At 30.7% G+C, this 15,246-nt stretch overlaps 1 protein-coding gene across 1 annotated transcript; it reads right to left on the bottom strand.

The window, feature by feature from the left end:
• Positions 1-2,502: 2,502 nt before the first annotated feature.
• Positions 2,503-10,870, bottom strand: LOC114195219 (mannose-P-dolichol utilization defect 1 protein homolog 2-like). Its single transcript, XM_028085613.1, is given in 9 exon segments — positions 2,503-2,926; positions 2,928-2,935; positions 3,898-3,939; positions 4,020-4,080; positions 4,557-4,616; positions 8,557-8,623; positions 8,722-8,794; positions 10,172-10,325; positions 10,542-10,870. Coding segments are annotated over 9 exon segments (651 nt in total). The 5' UTR covers positions 10,689-10,870; the 3' UTR covers positions 2,503-2,887.
• Positions 10,871-15,246: the final 4,376 nt, after the last annotated feature.

Genomic DNA, 15,246 nt, shown 5'->3' with positions numbered 1-15,246 from the left:
GAGGAGTTTGATTAACAAAATTAGGGTTTATTCTTTTAAGTGGGCCTCTAGTCTAATTCTGATATCTAAATATATCACTCATCTTAAGATTGAGACTTGTAAGGGACCAGGTATAAATATAACATTTCGTAAATGTAAGGTGTATGCAAAAGAAAATCAATTTGAATCGAATTATTGTGGAACCGGAATAAATTTCACTAGTTTAAAATCAAATCAATTTTGCTGAGTTAACTGGTTTTGTAATATCGATTAGTTGGTTCTCAAGTGATTTATACTAAAGTTCTACGTTGAATAAAATGTGGAAAAGGGAAAAATTAGAAAACTATAGAGTTTATTTGAGTATTATCACCACAATTTAACAATTTAATTTAATAAGAGAGTTGACTTAAGTGTTCACATCACAACTTCATAAATTTTTTAGACGTGTGAGAGACTTAGGTAATTGTGCATCATAAGAAAGTTTGCAATTTTTTTCTAGAAAAATTATAAGAAAAAGTTTGTAACAAAATAATTTAAATTGAACTATACTTTGCAGTTTTAGTCAGAAAATTATATGCTGAAAATAATAATATTTTGTTGAGTAGTTGTGGATACAAATTTTGAGGTCTTGAACTATATTATGTTTCATTTAAATTTCATACTTCCGTTTCATTATTAAAAAGAGATGATTTTCCTATGGCGTAATCGATAAGTGTCTAATATTAATAAAATAATATATTATTCAGACACCTATTTTGTATAAATTTAATGTAAAAATCACAAACAACCTCCCTCTTTTCCATTAAAATATAGAATGAAGAGAGAAGAAATATTAAAAAGTGAAATTTAATATATTTGCGTTGTTTTTGTAGAAAAAAAAAGGAAATTAAGAAGTTGGTGTAAAATCTCAAAGTTGCATATTAGTCGGAAGATATGAAATGAGAAGATTCAAAATATGATTCTGGATTGATTTTGGCACCGCTACCAAGGATTTGTGCTAAAATTAATTAGTAGTTTATAATCACCTTGAGATAGTTGTATATTTGTGTAAAATTTTGCAATAGTTACTTATTTAAAAATGTTTATATTTTTACGTTGCTCCGCTCAATTGATCTTGAGTTGATTGTGCATGCCAAGAAGAGAACAAGAAACAATCTTGTTGTTTGATCCAAAAATAGGAAAAAACTGCTAGAAGGAACAACAACAAAAACATGAAGAAGAGACAACAGACATAGCTCGAGCAGCAACAATAGCAAATTGGAGAAAACTCACTGTTTCCGAGCTCAATTCAGCATAATCAAAAGGAATCAATGGCAGAACGTATGAACAGAGAAGATTACTAGGAGATTATATGCTACAACAAGGGCCAAGACAATTATGAAACATAGTTAAACCTACTAAGGGTGTGGAAATGAAATCTGCTTTGCTGTCATTAATCACTACAAATCAGTTTGCATGAATGAATATTGAAGATCCCTACAATCAGTTAACAACTTTCTATGAATTATATGACACCATAGGGATAGCAAGAGAGGATGAGGAGGCAACATATCTCAAATTGTTTCCTTTTTTATTAATTGGAAAAGAAAAAATTTGGTTGCAGTCTCAACCAAATCAAAGTTTGGTGAAGTGGAAGATGTTAAAAGAAAATTCTTAATCAAACTTTTTCCACCACCAAGATATTTAAATGTCAAGTCAACAATAACAACTTTCTTACAAGGACCAGATGAGTCTTTATATGAAGCACGAGAGAAATACAAATCTCTTCTCAGAATGTGTCCAAACCATAAATTTGATGATGTGATAGAACTTAATATGTTCTACAATGAACTTAGGTCAGAAATCAAAATGTTTTTGGATGCTTTTGCAGGAGGTTTTTACTATGACAAAGAATGTGATCGAAGCAAACAAAGTGAATTATCAGTAAAAATATTTTTTTTATATAAATCTTCCACATAAGTTAATTAAGAAAATTACTAATAGATTGTAACTTGTATAAGCAGGTTTTCTATGAACAACCCTCTTTATATCACTTGTATAGAATCTACGTTAAAATAATACTTATATTTTTAAGCAAGTCTTGTGAACAGAATTCAATCGGATATGCTGTGTTGGTACCGTTTCTCGTTACGTTTCAGTCAAAAATTTAACCCATAATAAAAGGAACAAGCTTAACTGAGGTAAAGTTACTCTGTATCATCATCTTTCAGATAGATTGGCATGAAATAGAGAAAATTCTGCAAAGAAAATTAAAATATTTTGGTGCTAAAGCAGCACTTACGACAACCCAGTAAATGGCAATTCTCAAGGCGATTTGGCCAATGCAGTTTTGAAGGTACTTCAGCCGAAGTTCATATGCCTTCCAAATACGCGAGTAAACTATATGAAATCTCAAGGCAACTTAATGTCTCACATTAAGACCTTGGTGAGAAACCATCGACGCTTTTATTTTACCCAATACATTTTATATCAAAAAGGAACCAAGCCATGTACAATCATGATGAGATTCTTAAGATTTTATGATTATAGAAGAGTAGAAGTAAGGCTAACAAATCATGATAAAAGTTCCTTACAAAGAACCTGGACTATCCTCCTTTAAATTTTAGCTTTGATAAACAACGATAAAATAATTAAACAAGATTGTCTCAGGATCCAAAATAAAAGATAATAATCAGCTGTTACTTTTGGAACTAATGGTTACCTTTATATGGTCCACCTATCAGCACTAGAAACTTGAAATAAGACGTTTGATACTTAAGAGTGCGACAAAATTATAATGGTGGATACGATCCAGTGGCACCTAGCGTTGCCCATGAATCGTGAAGAGATATACACAACTCGATACGGTTCTATTACTTGGTTTTCTTCTCCTTTTCGACCTGGGGTTTTCGGTATAATATTATCTGACTTAGGATGGTAAAATTTGTTGCGACACCAATTGCATAGCCCAAGAGAACTTCAAAAAAATTAAGAAAAAGTCACAATAATATGAAATAGTAAAGAAAGACATTTAAAATAACAATAGTCAATGAAAGATTTTGGTACGTATCAAGTCAAGGAGGGCGAAGACATTATTTTTGAAAGAAAGATATGTTTTATTTTAAATACAAAAAAAATGGAAACAATTCATAGGTGGCTTCAATATTAACAATGGAAACTAAGTCACCATTTTCTTGGTAGTATCAGGACTTCACGTCACAACAAGACAATACTTACACAAGTATATACAAGATTTAAAACATGGAATTTGAATCTACCGCTCCTTAAGGCTTAAGAAAAGCAAGTCTATAGAGTGCTCGAGTTCTCGAGAGCTCTACCCTTCTTATTCACTAGATCATCCAAGGGACCTATGAACTATATATCTTCATATGATGTATTATTACGATGTGCTATCATCCTTGGGAAAATCAACATATTGTCTTGCTTATAAAGAACCATACATCTTATTTGAAAATAACAGTGTCATATTTCTAAGAAAAAAAATTCCAATCCTAGCACTCCATTCAATGTAGTCTTTAGCTACAAACAGTAGTTTAGTTGTTTTTATCTCTTATTTTCAAAAGCAAAATTAACAGTATCAGATATGGAGGGGAAATACACACATGGGAGATGTTTTGGAACTATCTTTGAAAAAACACAATGTTGAAGTACTTGCTTTGATGTAGTAGACCACTTAATTCCAAATACCATCTTTTTCTATTGCGAACATCTAACCATAAAAACTACAACCGCTACCCTCAAAAACTACACCTTATTTTTTCTTCTTATTTTAAGATTTGTATAGAACATGCTCTAAGATTCTCAAAAGTAAAACAAATAAACACTACTTTTAGCACCAAAACACTAAGTTAACATTCATTGACAATGACAACAACAACAAAAGTCAAGATGACGAAAACAAATTAAGCATCAACTTACCACTGTTCGGTGCATTTTCTTGGATAGTTGTGAATACTCTAACTGCAACAAATAAAATAAATATATTAGTCTGTAAACACAAGGAAACTTAACAAAACTTTACCGAAATCATAATGGCTTACCCATTGAACCAGCAAAATTCATAAAAGAAGTTATGAAGCTGAGTTCGCCAGTACTTTTATTCTGCTCAAACATAGTAAGTTATCAATGAAGAATAAGGCTAGTGAAACAAAGAGTCAACATAATTCATCAAACGAAAAATTGTAGACAAAAAAAACACACACACAATAGGGAATGTAGAAGCATTATATGAAAAAATTCAGTATAACTACAACAGGGTTCAAGGCATCCTAGCCTCTCATTACACACAAGTCAAAAAAGCAACCAGTTCTCTTATAAACATAATCAATTACAGCATATACTCAGAAACAAAGTTTCTTTCAAGTATTTTAGTGTAAAGTAAGCCATCATGAAGTAGAGTGAAAGAACCCATTTATTCATTAATAAAGAGGACATAAGTAGATATTCTGACTGGAAAATCAAATATTGTATTGAGTGCAAGTACTTTAAAAAAAAAGTTTGTAAATCTAATGACAACAACTAGGCGTTTTTGTCCAATATAGCAGGAACATTGAATAGGCAATATGTTTTCAACTTACAGAAAAGTTCTGCCATATTTGTGGGATCCTGGCAAAGAGAAAAATTGCATGCTGGGATGCCTGGAAAAGATCATATCCACATCTCAATTCAAGAAAGATTAAGTGATGAGAGCCTAGTAACCAACAGTTATAAAATAAAGGCTAAAATACTCAACAGAAACAATTCTGCAAGAAATAAATAAAAAACCATCTTTCTATATTCAGCTAACAACTAAAGCTTTAAGAATACTTCATTCATGAAACAGTATCAAAGCCTCCACAACCAAGTAGTCTAGAGTTTCAATCCATGTTATCCTCATTATTTTAACAAGAAAGTTCAATTTTAGCACCAGGTAGGTGGCTTGCACATTGTTCATGCTTCCAGCACAAAGGACTCTTGCATGAGGGGTCAAGAATGAAATAATAGAAAAAAGTTCATGCGTTTTCATCTAACAGCTTAAAATTTAGGTTTTGGATTTAGGGTTTTAGGTTAGTTGGTTCATGACATTCAATTAGAGCAAATTTTCGTCAAGCATAAGTAAATGTGTTTGCGTATAAAAACAGTGTGTACAACCTTAAGCTATGTACACCCAAAAGCAACTTTACAACAGCTGTACAACAAATAAACAACTATTTTAACATCTCCTCAAGTTGGAGCACATAAATTGTATGCACCAAGCTTTTAGAACATAGAAACTGAATTCTAGACCCTCTAAAAGGCTTGGTTAGAATGTCTACAAGCTGGTAATTGGAGCTAATATTTTAAGTTCTTAAACAACAACTATTAGTTACCATAACACAATCAATTTCTATGTTTGGTTCCCCCATAAAACACTAGATTGCAGGCAATATGAAAGGCCACTTGATTATCACAGTACAACTTCATCTTCTCAACTTCACAAAACTTCAACTCTTGAAATAGTTTCTTAATCCACACAAGTTCACATGTGGTCAAGACCATAGATTTATAGTCAACTTCTACACTACATCGGGTAACAACAATCTGTTTCTTGCTCTAGCAAAAGATAATATTCCCTCCAATGAATATATAATACATTGTGATGGATATCTTCTGCCAAGACCATAGATTTATATTCAACTTCTACACTAGATCGGATAACAACAATTTGTTTCTTGCTCTAGCAAAAGATAATACTCCCTGTAATGAATATATAATACATTGTGATGGATCTTCTGTCAATGGACCAATCAGCCCAATTTGTATCATAATAACCTAAGATTTAAGTATTTCTATTGTCCTCATAAAACAATCCCTGTCCTAGAGCCTTTTGAAATATCTATGAATGCAAACGTGAGGATTTTACATACACCAAATATTTGCTCTAAAAATGACTCAATAAGTGTTTTCTGAGTTTATAAATGAACAAATTAATCAATTATATTTAACAATAATAGATTATTTCATTCAGTTAGATCAAAATCCATTTAAAAAGAAGCCTCTCCTTCAATTTTAAATACAGATATCATTTTGCAATACTTTCAGACTTTGAAAGCATTTTGTGAGGAAGTTTCCCAGAGTAATTTTGTAAAAATTCTTTTTGATTTTCTCCTGATTCAACAAGGGAGATTGTTCAAACTATAGGTCAATTTTCTGTGTAATCAATCACAATACAGGTGATATGATAGGCAATGGAAGGAATCAAGAAACCTATCATGATATCTTTTACTTTTCTTGTTATTTGAATCAAATTTCGTGCACTAGTGCTTGGTGTGTTGGTATATAGGTAATTGATTGTATTCATTGCCTTGTAAATCTTCTTAAAGAGTGTTTCAAGGAGTGATTGATTTTTGTAATGGTCTAGTTCCATAGGTTTTTCTTGTAATTAGACATTTCCAAGATTTTAGTGGAAAATCTAGCTAATGTTGTTGGGATTAACTAGATGTAGATTTGAAAAGAATCAAACCAGTATAAAAATCTTTGTGATTCTTTAATACTTTCTTTTGTTGTTTTTAAATTTCTGGTGTTCTTAAAATCTATTCATCTCTACATAGTCATCATTATTAAGAGGTTTCAAGATTAAAGTTTTTCTGAATTAAAATTTCATTTTCTCAATCAATACACCCCCCATTGACTGTGATTGAGCCACTCTTTGTTTTACCGGTAGCATCAATTTCACCATGAGTATACGATGAAGGTTGATTTCCCCTTTAATTGGAGCTAGAAAGAGGTAGAATTATCACTAAACTGGAGGACTGAATAAAGATAACATGTTGAATGAAAGCAACAACTTCCATGGAGGGCGTGAAAAATGGCATGTCTTCAGAAAAAGGTAACATCAATAGACATAATACCTTTTGATAGTTAGAAAATAACATTTGTATCCTTTTTTAAGACAAAACTACCCAAAAAATACATTTCATAATCTTTGAAAAAATTGTCTAAACCTAGAGAGACATTATGAACAAAAAAGTATAGAAAAACACCGGAGGAGAGAGACAAAAGGATGTTTGGAAAAATAATGGAGTGGGGAATTTGATTTTGAAGAGAGGAAAAGGGCATTCTCTTTATTAAAAAAAAATAGACAATGAGGACGACATCTCCCCGGTGATACTAGAAAATTTGTATTCAGCATTAGGGAGCATGCAATTTCAATGAAAAATGCATGCTGCTGAAACTCTTGGAACTAAGGAAGATTGACTTGATTGTCGAATTTTTCGTACTTATACATCAAATATTCTTGGTACTCCTCATTAGAAAACATGGAATCTAAATTTTTTGGATGACTTATTCTCTTGCTGTATATAAATTAAGGACATCCACAACAAGCACCACATCCTTGGTCGCAATGACCACCCGTCTTCCACAGAGTGATACCATTGCTGAAGTTTCAAACTTTCACCATAGTAGGCACACAAAATAGTCAAGTGATCAGGTTTTCTAAAAGGAATTTGATCACTAACTACAATTTGATCAAATACATGATCAAAATTTGAATGTGAACTTCACAAAATTAGAACTGCGTATAACTTTTTCAAGAATTTTGTTAATCTACAGCAATGAGTCCGCCACAACAAATCTATTTATTCATTTCTTCTACTGTAACTCGAACTTTTGCTACATGCGACACCATATCATGGTTGGTGTATTTGAGGAGACTACCTTTCTGATGCATCAAAGAGATGATGAATATCATAGAAAAAACATCTTCGGGCTTTTTCAAAAAGAACAGGTCCTGAAGGACCTGAGTATCTCTAGAACATTGGACAACACATAGTTAAAAGTCAAGGTTTTGCCACTGATATCTATTATTTTAAGTGGGAATATCACTGACCACCTTCTCCAAATGGTCATGGTATTCTTGACCATGGAATCACAACTCCATTGAAGGTAGACCAAACCAAGTAATTTTTCCAGTTGAGTTTTGCAATTGAATTGATAGGGATACCAGAAAAGAAAATAACATAACCTCAAGAGGCCATTTCAAAGATAGAGCACATGGTATAAAGGTCATAACGAAGATGCGAGGTAGAAGAGGTCAGGCCAAATGTATTCAACATCATCAAGTTCGTCGAAATGATGAACCAAGGGTAGAAACATGCCTAGAAGATGCTGACAAAGTTGATGGAAGTGGTCTGACAGGATTTCATCGGGCAGCTGAGATGCACAGACACAATAGCTCTTTGGAGAAGAATTGTGCATGGAGGACGTGACTAAGTATTAGGCGTGCAACTTCTTGGTTTGAGTTGCAATGCTGTCCCTAAGATTGTCAGAGTAAAATACATTGGTCGAGGTAGTGGACGATTGGACGCAGTGGATAGCAGCCAAACAAGACAATGCAGGATCTTACCCGCTTTTATACTAACTTGAATATAGAGGATGGCCACAAAAATCAATGTTTTGTCTCAGCTAATGTGTGTGCGTGTGTACGAAAACGGTCAAAGATAAAGCTTCCGCCTACGACTCTTAACCTTAACCTAGGTGCACCGCAAAGCCACTTTCTAAAATTCGTAAAACAACATAATTAACAACTATTTTAGCAAACAAAAAGTTGTCACTCACATACAGAGCTTCAAAGAGGAAAGGATCGATTTGACCAGCAAAGATAGTGGGTGCTACAGCACAATATCTGAAAACCAATGCATCAAGGAAATGATTTGAGAATATCTAATTGTACCACATAACACAAGAATAAAGACCTAGTTCTTCATCAAGCATGTAGGATACAGCAATGCCCGGATGCATGTTATTGTACTCAAAGGTCGAGAGTAATAGTAGATTACAGCAACCAATATTATAGCTGTTACAAAAAATATAGAGGAAGATGCGGTTAGATAACTTGAAGAAAATAGAAAACAACATAGCAATACCCAGCAAAAGATAGATCAGTACAACCCGTATGATATGAAGTCTATGATACCTGTGCAAGTACTAATTTCGGAACACAATATATTAGTGTGTAGAATTAGACAAAATCATGAACAAAATGATGTAGGACGAAAAATTCTAGATAGGATTCTACAAAGCAATAAAGAAAGTTTTAAGAAAGATTCAAATATAATCAATGGACGGGCTCTTCTAGTGTAACAAACTAAGAAAGAAAAAGTTCAAAATGATTTTGTATTTAATATTTAAGGAAAATATATTCAGACAAAGGCAAGTTTAGATCAAAGACTTTCACATTATGTGATCATTCAGTTTACATCCAATAGGAATTTCAAATTACAATAATTAAAATATAACTTCCTAAGGACAACTAGCAAAAAGCCAATTCCCAAAATGTGATCCTTGGCACTAAAATAAAATATCTAGGGATACAGCCACAACCCAGCTACTAATTATTTTCTTTCCTACCGGCCCTGCATCACAAAATAAGGGAAGATAGCATATTTTTGAAACTAACAAGATGGTTTTGTTTATCCCAGGACCTGTTAGACCCAAATAGAGAAACATGTGAAAGTGCTTATGTATGAGTATGATATGATGCAAGCAGGGAGTAGGGACTAAAAGAAATCTGTTTGACAAAAGCAAACTCAATGGTGTAGTATGCTATGGACATCAGTTATTTAACTTTAACCTGCCAACATTATAAGATAATAATTAATAAACAATATCACAATTCAGTCTATACGTTGGCAATTGAACTTAAGAAATAAAGTGACTGAAATCTGAATATATTACCAATATAATCTAGTTTATAAGACAGAACTGAGTACAAACACCAACAAATCCAGCCCTAATCTCATGACCACTCAAAAGAGCATGATATAATATAATCATTGAATGGAAGTACGATGAAGAAAGCAAACGCTAAATAACAAACACACAATCTGATTAGTTATTGATTATATTAAAAGAAAAGCTATAAAAATACTATTTTGATTACTTCTGACTGAAATATATTGAAAATCACAAATTTTAATGGGTTTCCTCTTATAAAATTTATCTCTGATTTTGTAATTTTCAATAAATTTCAACCAGTGGTGAAGTGTTCGTTGGAAAGTGCGTGCTGCTAGCTAGCATCTCGTATGTTTTAATGACAAACTCTAAACAACATTGCATAAACCTAAACACACCATAATCTCGCCGAATTCACACAAGGCAACTTCACTCTATGTATCAGTTCTGCACAAAGAATGAACAGATACCAAAAATTAAGCTAAAACTGCTGGCACACCTTGGATCAAAAGAAACAGCAACTCTCCGTAAGCCGAGAACGAAAGGCCTTTGTGGAGACAGTAAGCCAACGCGATGGTGTATCCGATAACTTCGAGCTCAAAGGAGATCATGCTAAGGCCTCTCACACTCTTATGCTTCAGAATTTTCATAATCTGAACATTAACACCATAATAGCATCACGAACACAGTGCTTCCGAATTGAAAATCCTCGTTAAATTACTATAAGCTAAAAAGGTTAAACATGCTTAGAACAACATCTATCGAGCAAAACCCTAACCCTGACACAACCGGAGTAGTAGTATTTAGTATCAAAAAACGGAACAGATGAAACGAACAAACAGAATAACGAAACGGTTAACGATTAGTGCCTGGGGGAGCTTGACGGTTGTGGAGGCGGCGACGATGGCGTAACCGAGGAGTTTGGAAATGAGAGGGAGCAAACAATCCTTCTCCGGGAAGTGGCCATGGCGGAGCGATCCCACGGCGCAGCTAAGATCAATCCCCAGATATTCCATAGCTCTCCACCTGTGAGATCTGGAGAAAAAGCTTCTTTCACCTAACAAATTTCTTTGACTGAATTAATTGTAAACTCAAACTATACTATCTGAATTTTCAGTGTCAACGAAGAAGAAATGTATTCCTTCTTTTTGTTTCTCAGTATTCTTTTGCCATTTTTATTTTCTTTTACCTTTGTTTTGAACTATCTTAAAATCAGGTCTTATCAGGTGTTCTTTTATTATTATTTTAGTTTCAGGATTTTAAAAATTCTGTATATTTCATTAATATTTTGTAATTTAACTTTAGCTACTTAAATTATTTTACACTATATATAATTTAAGAATTTTTTAAAGGGGAGAAGGACGAAAGTGAAAATTCCATCAGACTTCAAATTGAATATTTCAATTTCAATTTACAGCAGTGCAGTTTGTTATGCAGAGAAAAGAAAATGCACAAAAAAAAACACTTTTTAAATAAATTTTAATTAAAAAACTTTGTGAAGCTTAATTTGATGGAAATCAATACTTTGTACATCTAAAAAAAACTGTTTTCGATAAAATCAGTTGAATTTAATTTTATATTATATATCTGTATTTTTTACATTACTCTTAATAATATTTGACAATTTTATTTATGACATTAAGCAAGTAATAAATCGCAGTTGACAAAAATAAGTTAGATGGATTTTGATTTTGACATGTTAACATTAGGTTGAGTTATCTAGCACAGGTTTAGCATAATTTAAAATTCCCTATTCATCCTACTAAATTGTAATGTTAATATATATATATATATATATATATATATATATATATATATATATATATATATATATATATATATATATATATATATATATATAAGTTAGTTTGTTACGTGAATTCCTTCTTATAGTCATGAATTTTGCACCAATTTCTTCCTTTATGCATGTTATTATGTTACTTACAATGGTTGAGAGTACTGCATAAAACTTAACAAAGATAAGATTTTCAGTGTATATAATTTTCATAACTCCAATGAAAACCTTTTGTCATTATGTCTCCATCATAATAAAATAATTATTTATATGATTCCCATCGCATAAAATTACAGGATTATTAACTATTTATTTAAACAACGTAGTACAAAAATAGTTATTTTATTTTAATTATGGTAAACCACTTTTAATATTTTATACATATAATATAAACCATGTAATATGGTGATCTAAGGTATCAGTTGTAAAAGTTATAAAAGATTTAGAGAAAATGCAGAGAATTTTGTTAAAATTATTATAAAATAAATACTAAATAATTAATATTGTAATTTACATACAATATAATTTAGAATTTCAATATGTATTATAGTTTAAAATAATCTTTATCAAACATAAACGCAGATTCATTAGGTGAAGTAAGATAGGATACATTCAATATATTACCTACTCCTATCTAAGATGTAAAAATGGGTTTTAACCCGTGAGCCAACCCGGCTCACCACGGGTTCGAGTCGGGTTGGGTTGAAAAAAATTCACTTTTTTAAAAAGTGGGTCAAACTCAACCCGGCTCATTTAATCCACGGGTTAAACGGGTTCAAGTCGGGTTGAATGTGAATTGGCCCACTTAACCCACCAATATTTTTTTACAATTTTTTTTTATTTTTTTAATAATTATTTAGTACTCCTATTATATTTGTTCACAATTTCATATTTTTAAATGCTAGAATGTTGCTTAATTATATTTGAATAATTTGAATGTTTAATTAATTTGATTGCCAAGTTGTATATGTTGATACTTTAATCTTTAACTATAATCTTTATAGTAAATTACTCAAGTAACCGTCTTATAAACAATTTTCTCTAAATTAGCATGAAAAAAAAATATAATTTATTTATTTATATTTTGTTGAATAGCATGACAGAAAAATTGTAATATTAGTCATGCTTTCTTAGACTATATGGATACTTTCTTGAAAATAATTCTTCATATATTGGTGGTGAGCATGATTCAAACATTGATTTTTGATTTTACTATTATTGTCATCTCATGGGTTACTTAAAAATTTATTTAAATATTTGAATACTAAAAAATAAATAAATAATTTTTTTTAGGTGGGTTGGTGAGCCAACCCACTTAATCCACCAACCCGTGGTGGGTTGAGCCGGGTTACAAAATTTCTGACTCACCATAAAGTGAGCCAGGTTAGGTTCACTCCTATCTATTTTGTCACCAGGATTTTGACCATAAATATTTTAGAGGTAAAAATAATATACTCCAAATTATATGTTTCAAAAAGTTAATATGAAAGTTATTTCCTACATTGTGATTTTTTAATCTTAAGAAATAGTTTCTCTAATTCAGATATTGGATCATTAACATGATACTTTTTTTAGTCTTTTATATTTTTAGAAAAATGAATATATTCTTTTATTCATTAGTATACATATATTTTAATTTAAAAAAAATTAAGAATAAAAAATGATTTATCAAAATCTAATAAAAAAAATTGAAAAACGTAGATACTAAAACAAATCTACAATAATCAAATCACAATTAAAAAACGGTCATGACAAAATATATTATACATAATTTTTCCTTATATATACAAAAAAAATCATGAAATGGTGAAAAAATACTAATCTTTAACTAATGTTTTATTATAAATGAAACAAAATAGAGTTATGTCTTTTATCTTCATAGAAGAGAACATATGAGAAATATACGAAAACTGATAATAAAAAGAATAAATTTGGTTTGTATATAGCATTTTATTTTTCTTCAAAAATAAAATAAAATATGTAAGAGTGAAAAATAAATATAGTATGTGAAAGACAATGAAAGAGAACATAAAAAATATTTTAATAAATTTATTTATACTTTATTTTATTTTATTATTTATTAATATTATATACTATATTTTATGAAAGAAATAAAAGTCTACCAAATTTAATTTTCATTAATATTAATATAATATGTACTACATAAATTTTTTAAAAATAATAATAATAATAAAAGAGGTTGGGAGGTCATGGTCCCTAAGACAATACTAAGATTCAGCAAAATACTAAGATTCAACTCTTTTTGTCACTACTAAATATTGGTGATATAATATTAGCATGCAATATCTTTCAATATTTAAAAAGAAATGAATTTGAAATAAAAATAAGAAATTCAAATTTTGAAGAAATTATATTAGATAAACATATATGTTTTACATAACTAAAAGCAAAATTTACTCATTTATAAACTTTAGAAACATAATTAAAAACGTATTTAAGTTTTAAAATCTTGTAAATCAATTTCTATTTTAAATATCTAATTATTTGATAATATTAGGTAAACGAAAAAAAAAAGGTATTTCAATGAATTAATTGTAACCCTTATAAATTTGAGAGATGAAATTTGAAAAAGAAAAATATCAAAATTGCAGATTATTTTTAATAAATAAAATATGTAAACATTAAATTGGAATTAGGCATGACAACTACATGGGTCAAAAATATGTATTGATTCACCCTTTTGTTCAAAATCTAATTCACCATCATTAGTAATTCATAATGGATACTTTTGGGGAGAATTCCTGCGAACTACAAGATAGAGTCTAATACCAATTTTAGGATAAAGATAACAAATATTTGAGTCTTCTTTCTTATGTTTTTCAACTTTGATGTGAGATTTTAACTTATGCTTGAATTTCTAGTTCCAAGGTTGGTTTTTCTTCTTCTTTAGATTGCTTAAGATCTCAATTTACTGATCAATATTCAAAGGAAGTTAAGGTTCTCTTCTGCACAATAAGGCTAAATATAAATTCAGTGCAGATACAACATGCTGCTACTTCATTCCATATTTTCTTGTGCACGTTACATCTCACCTTTCTTTATGAAAAGACATTGTTGATGTTGTCTTAACACCTCGCGACCAAGTTGTTGGTTGGATGGTAGGTTTACCTTAGCAGTTGCAAAATGGTAACAGCCAAGCTATAGTTGAAAAAATGACAAAAGAAAATGTTCTCCTACAGACATTAACAAGTCTCATGAAGAGTTTCCCATTTCTGTCGTACTAATATAATAGATTATGATTAATGTCCTGTAAAGATATGGTCGGAAATTCATTCTTCAAAAAGAACAATTTTGTTTAATACATATTTATTTTTAGAGAGATTAATCTTTAGTTTTCAGGGGAAAGATAACTTGACTTACTAAAGAAAGTCAAATTTAAATTATTAGGTAACTTATGATTCAGAAGGTATCACAGTTTTAAGGAAAATTCGTCTCAGAATGAATGGAGAGGTGACCAAAGAATTTCATGGAGTGTAAGAAATTGATGCAAGGAAAAATTTCAACTTACCCGGATTGGATTGCATTTTGGTAGGTGAAGCTGGACCTTGTGTAAGAACTGTCCCTATAAGGTGTAGAAAACGAAATAAAAGAGAGTGATAGATTGAAGTCCGCATCAAGCAGCTGTATAAAGAGACAATCAGTATTTGCCCTTGGTCCCCAACACTACATTTTTCTCCTCAAATTTATTGCTATAATGTACAGTTTTGTTAAAAGTGTATTTGAGTTGCTTCATCACCAAGCACCTTAAAACATTTATT

The sequence above is a fragment of the Vigna unguiculata genome, chromosome 8, assembly GCF_004118075.2.
Source record: "Vigna unguiculata cultivar IT97K-499-35 chromosome 8, ASM411807v1, whole genome shotgun sequence".
Classification (NCBI taxonomy): Eukaryota; Viridiplantae; Streptophyta; class Magnoliopsida; order Fabales; family Fabaceae; genus Vigna; species Vigna unguiculata.
The sequence above is the reverse complement of the archived record's forward strand: the minus strand, read 5'-3'. Positions and strand labels throughout refer to the sequence as shown.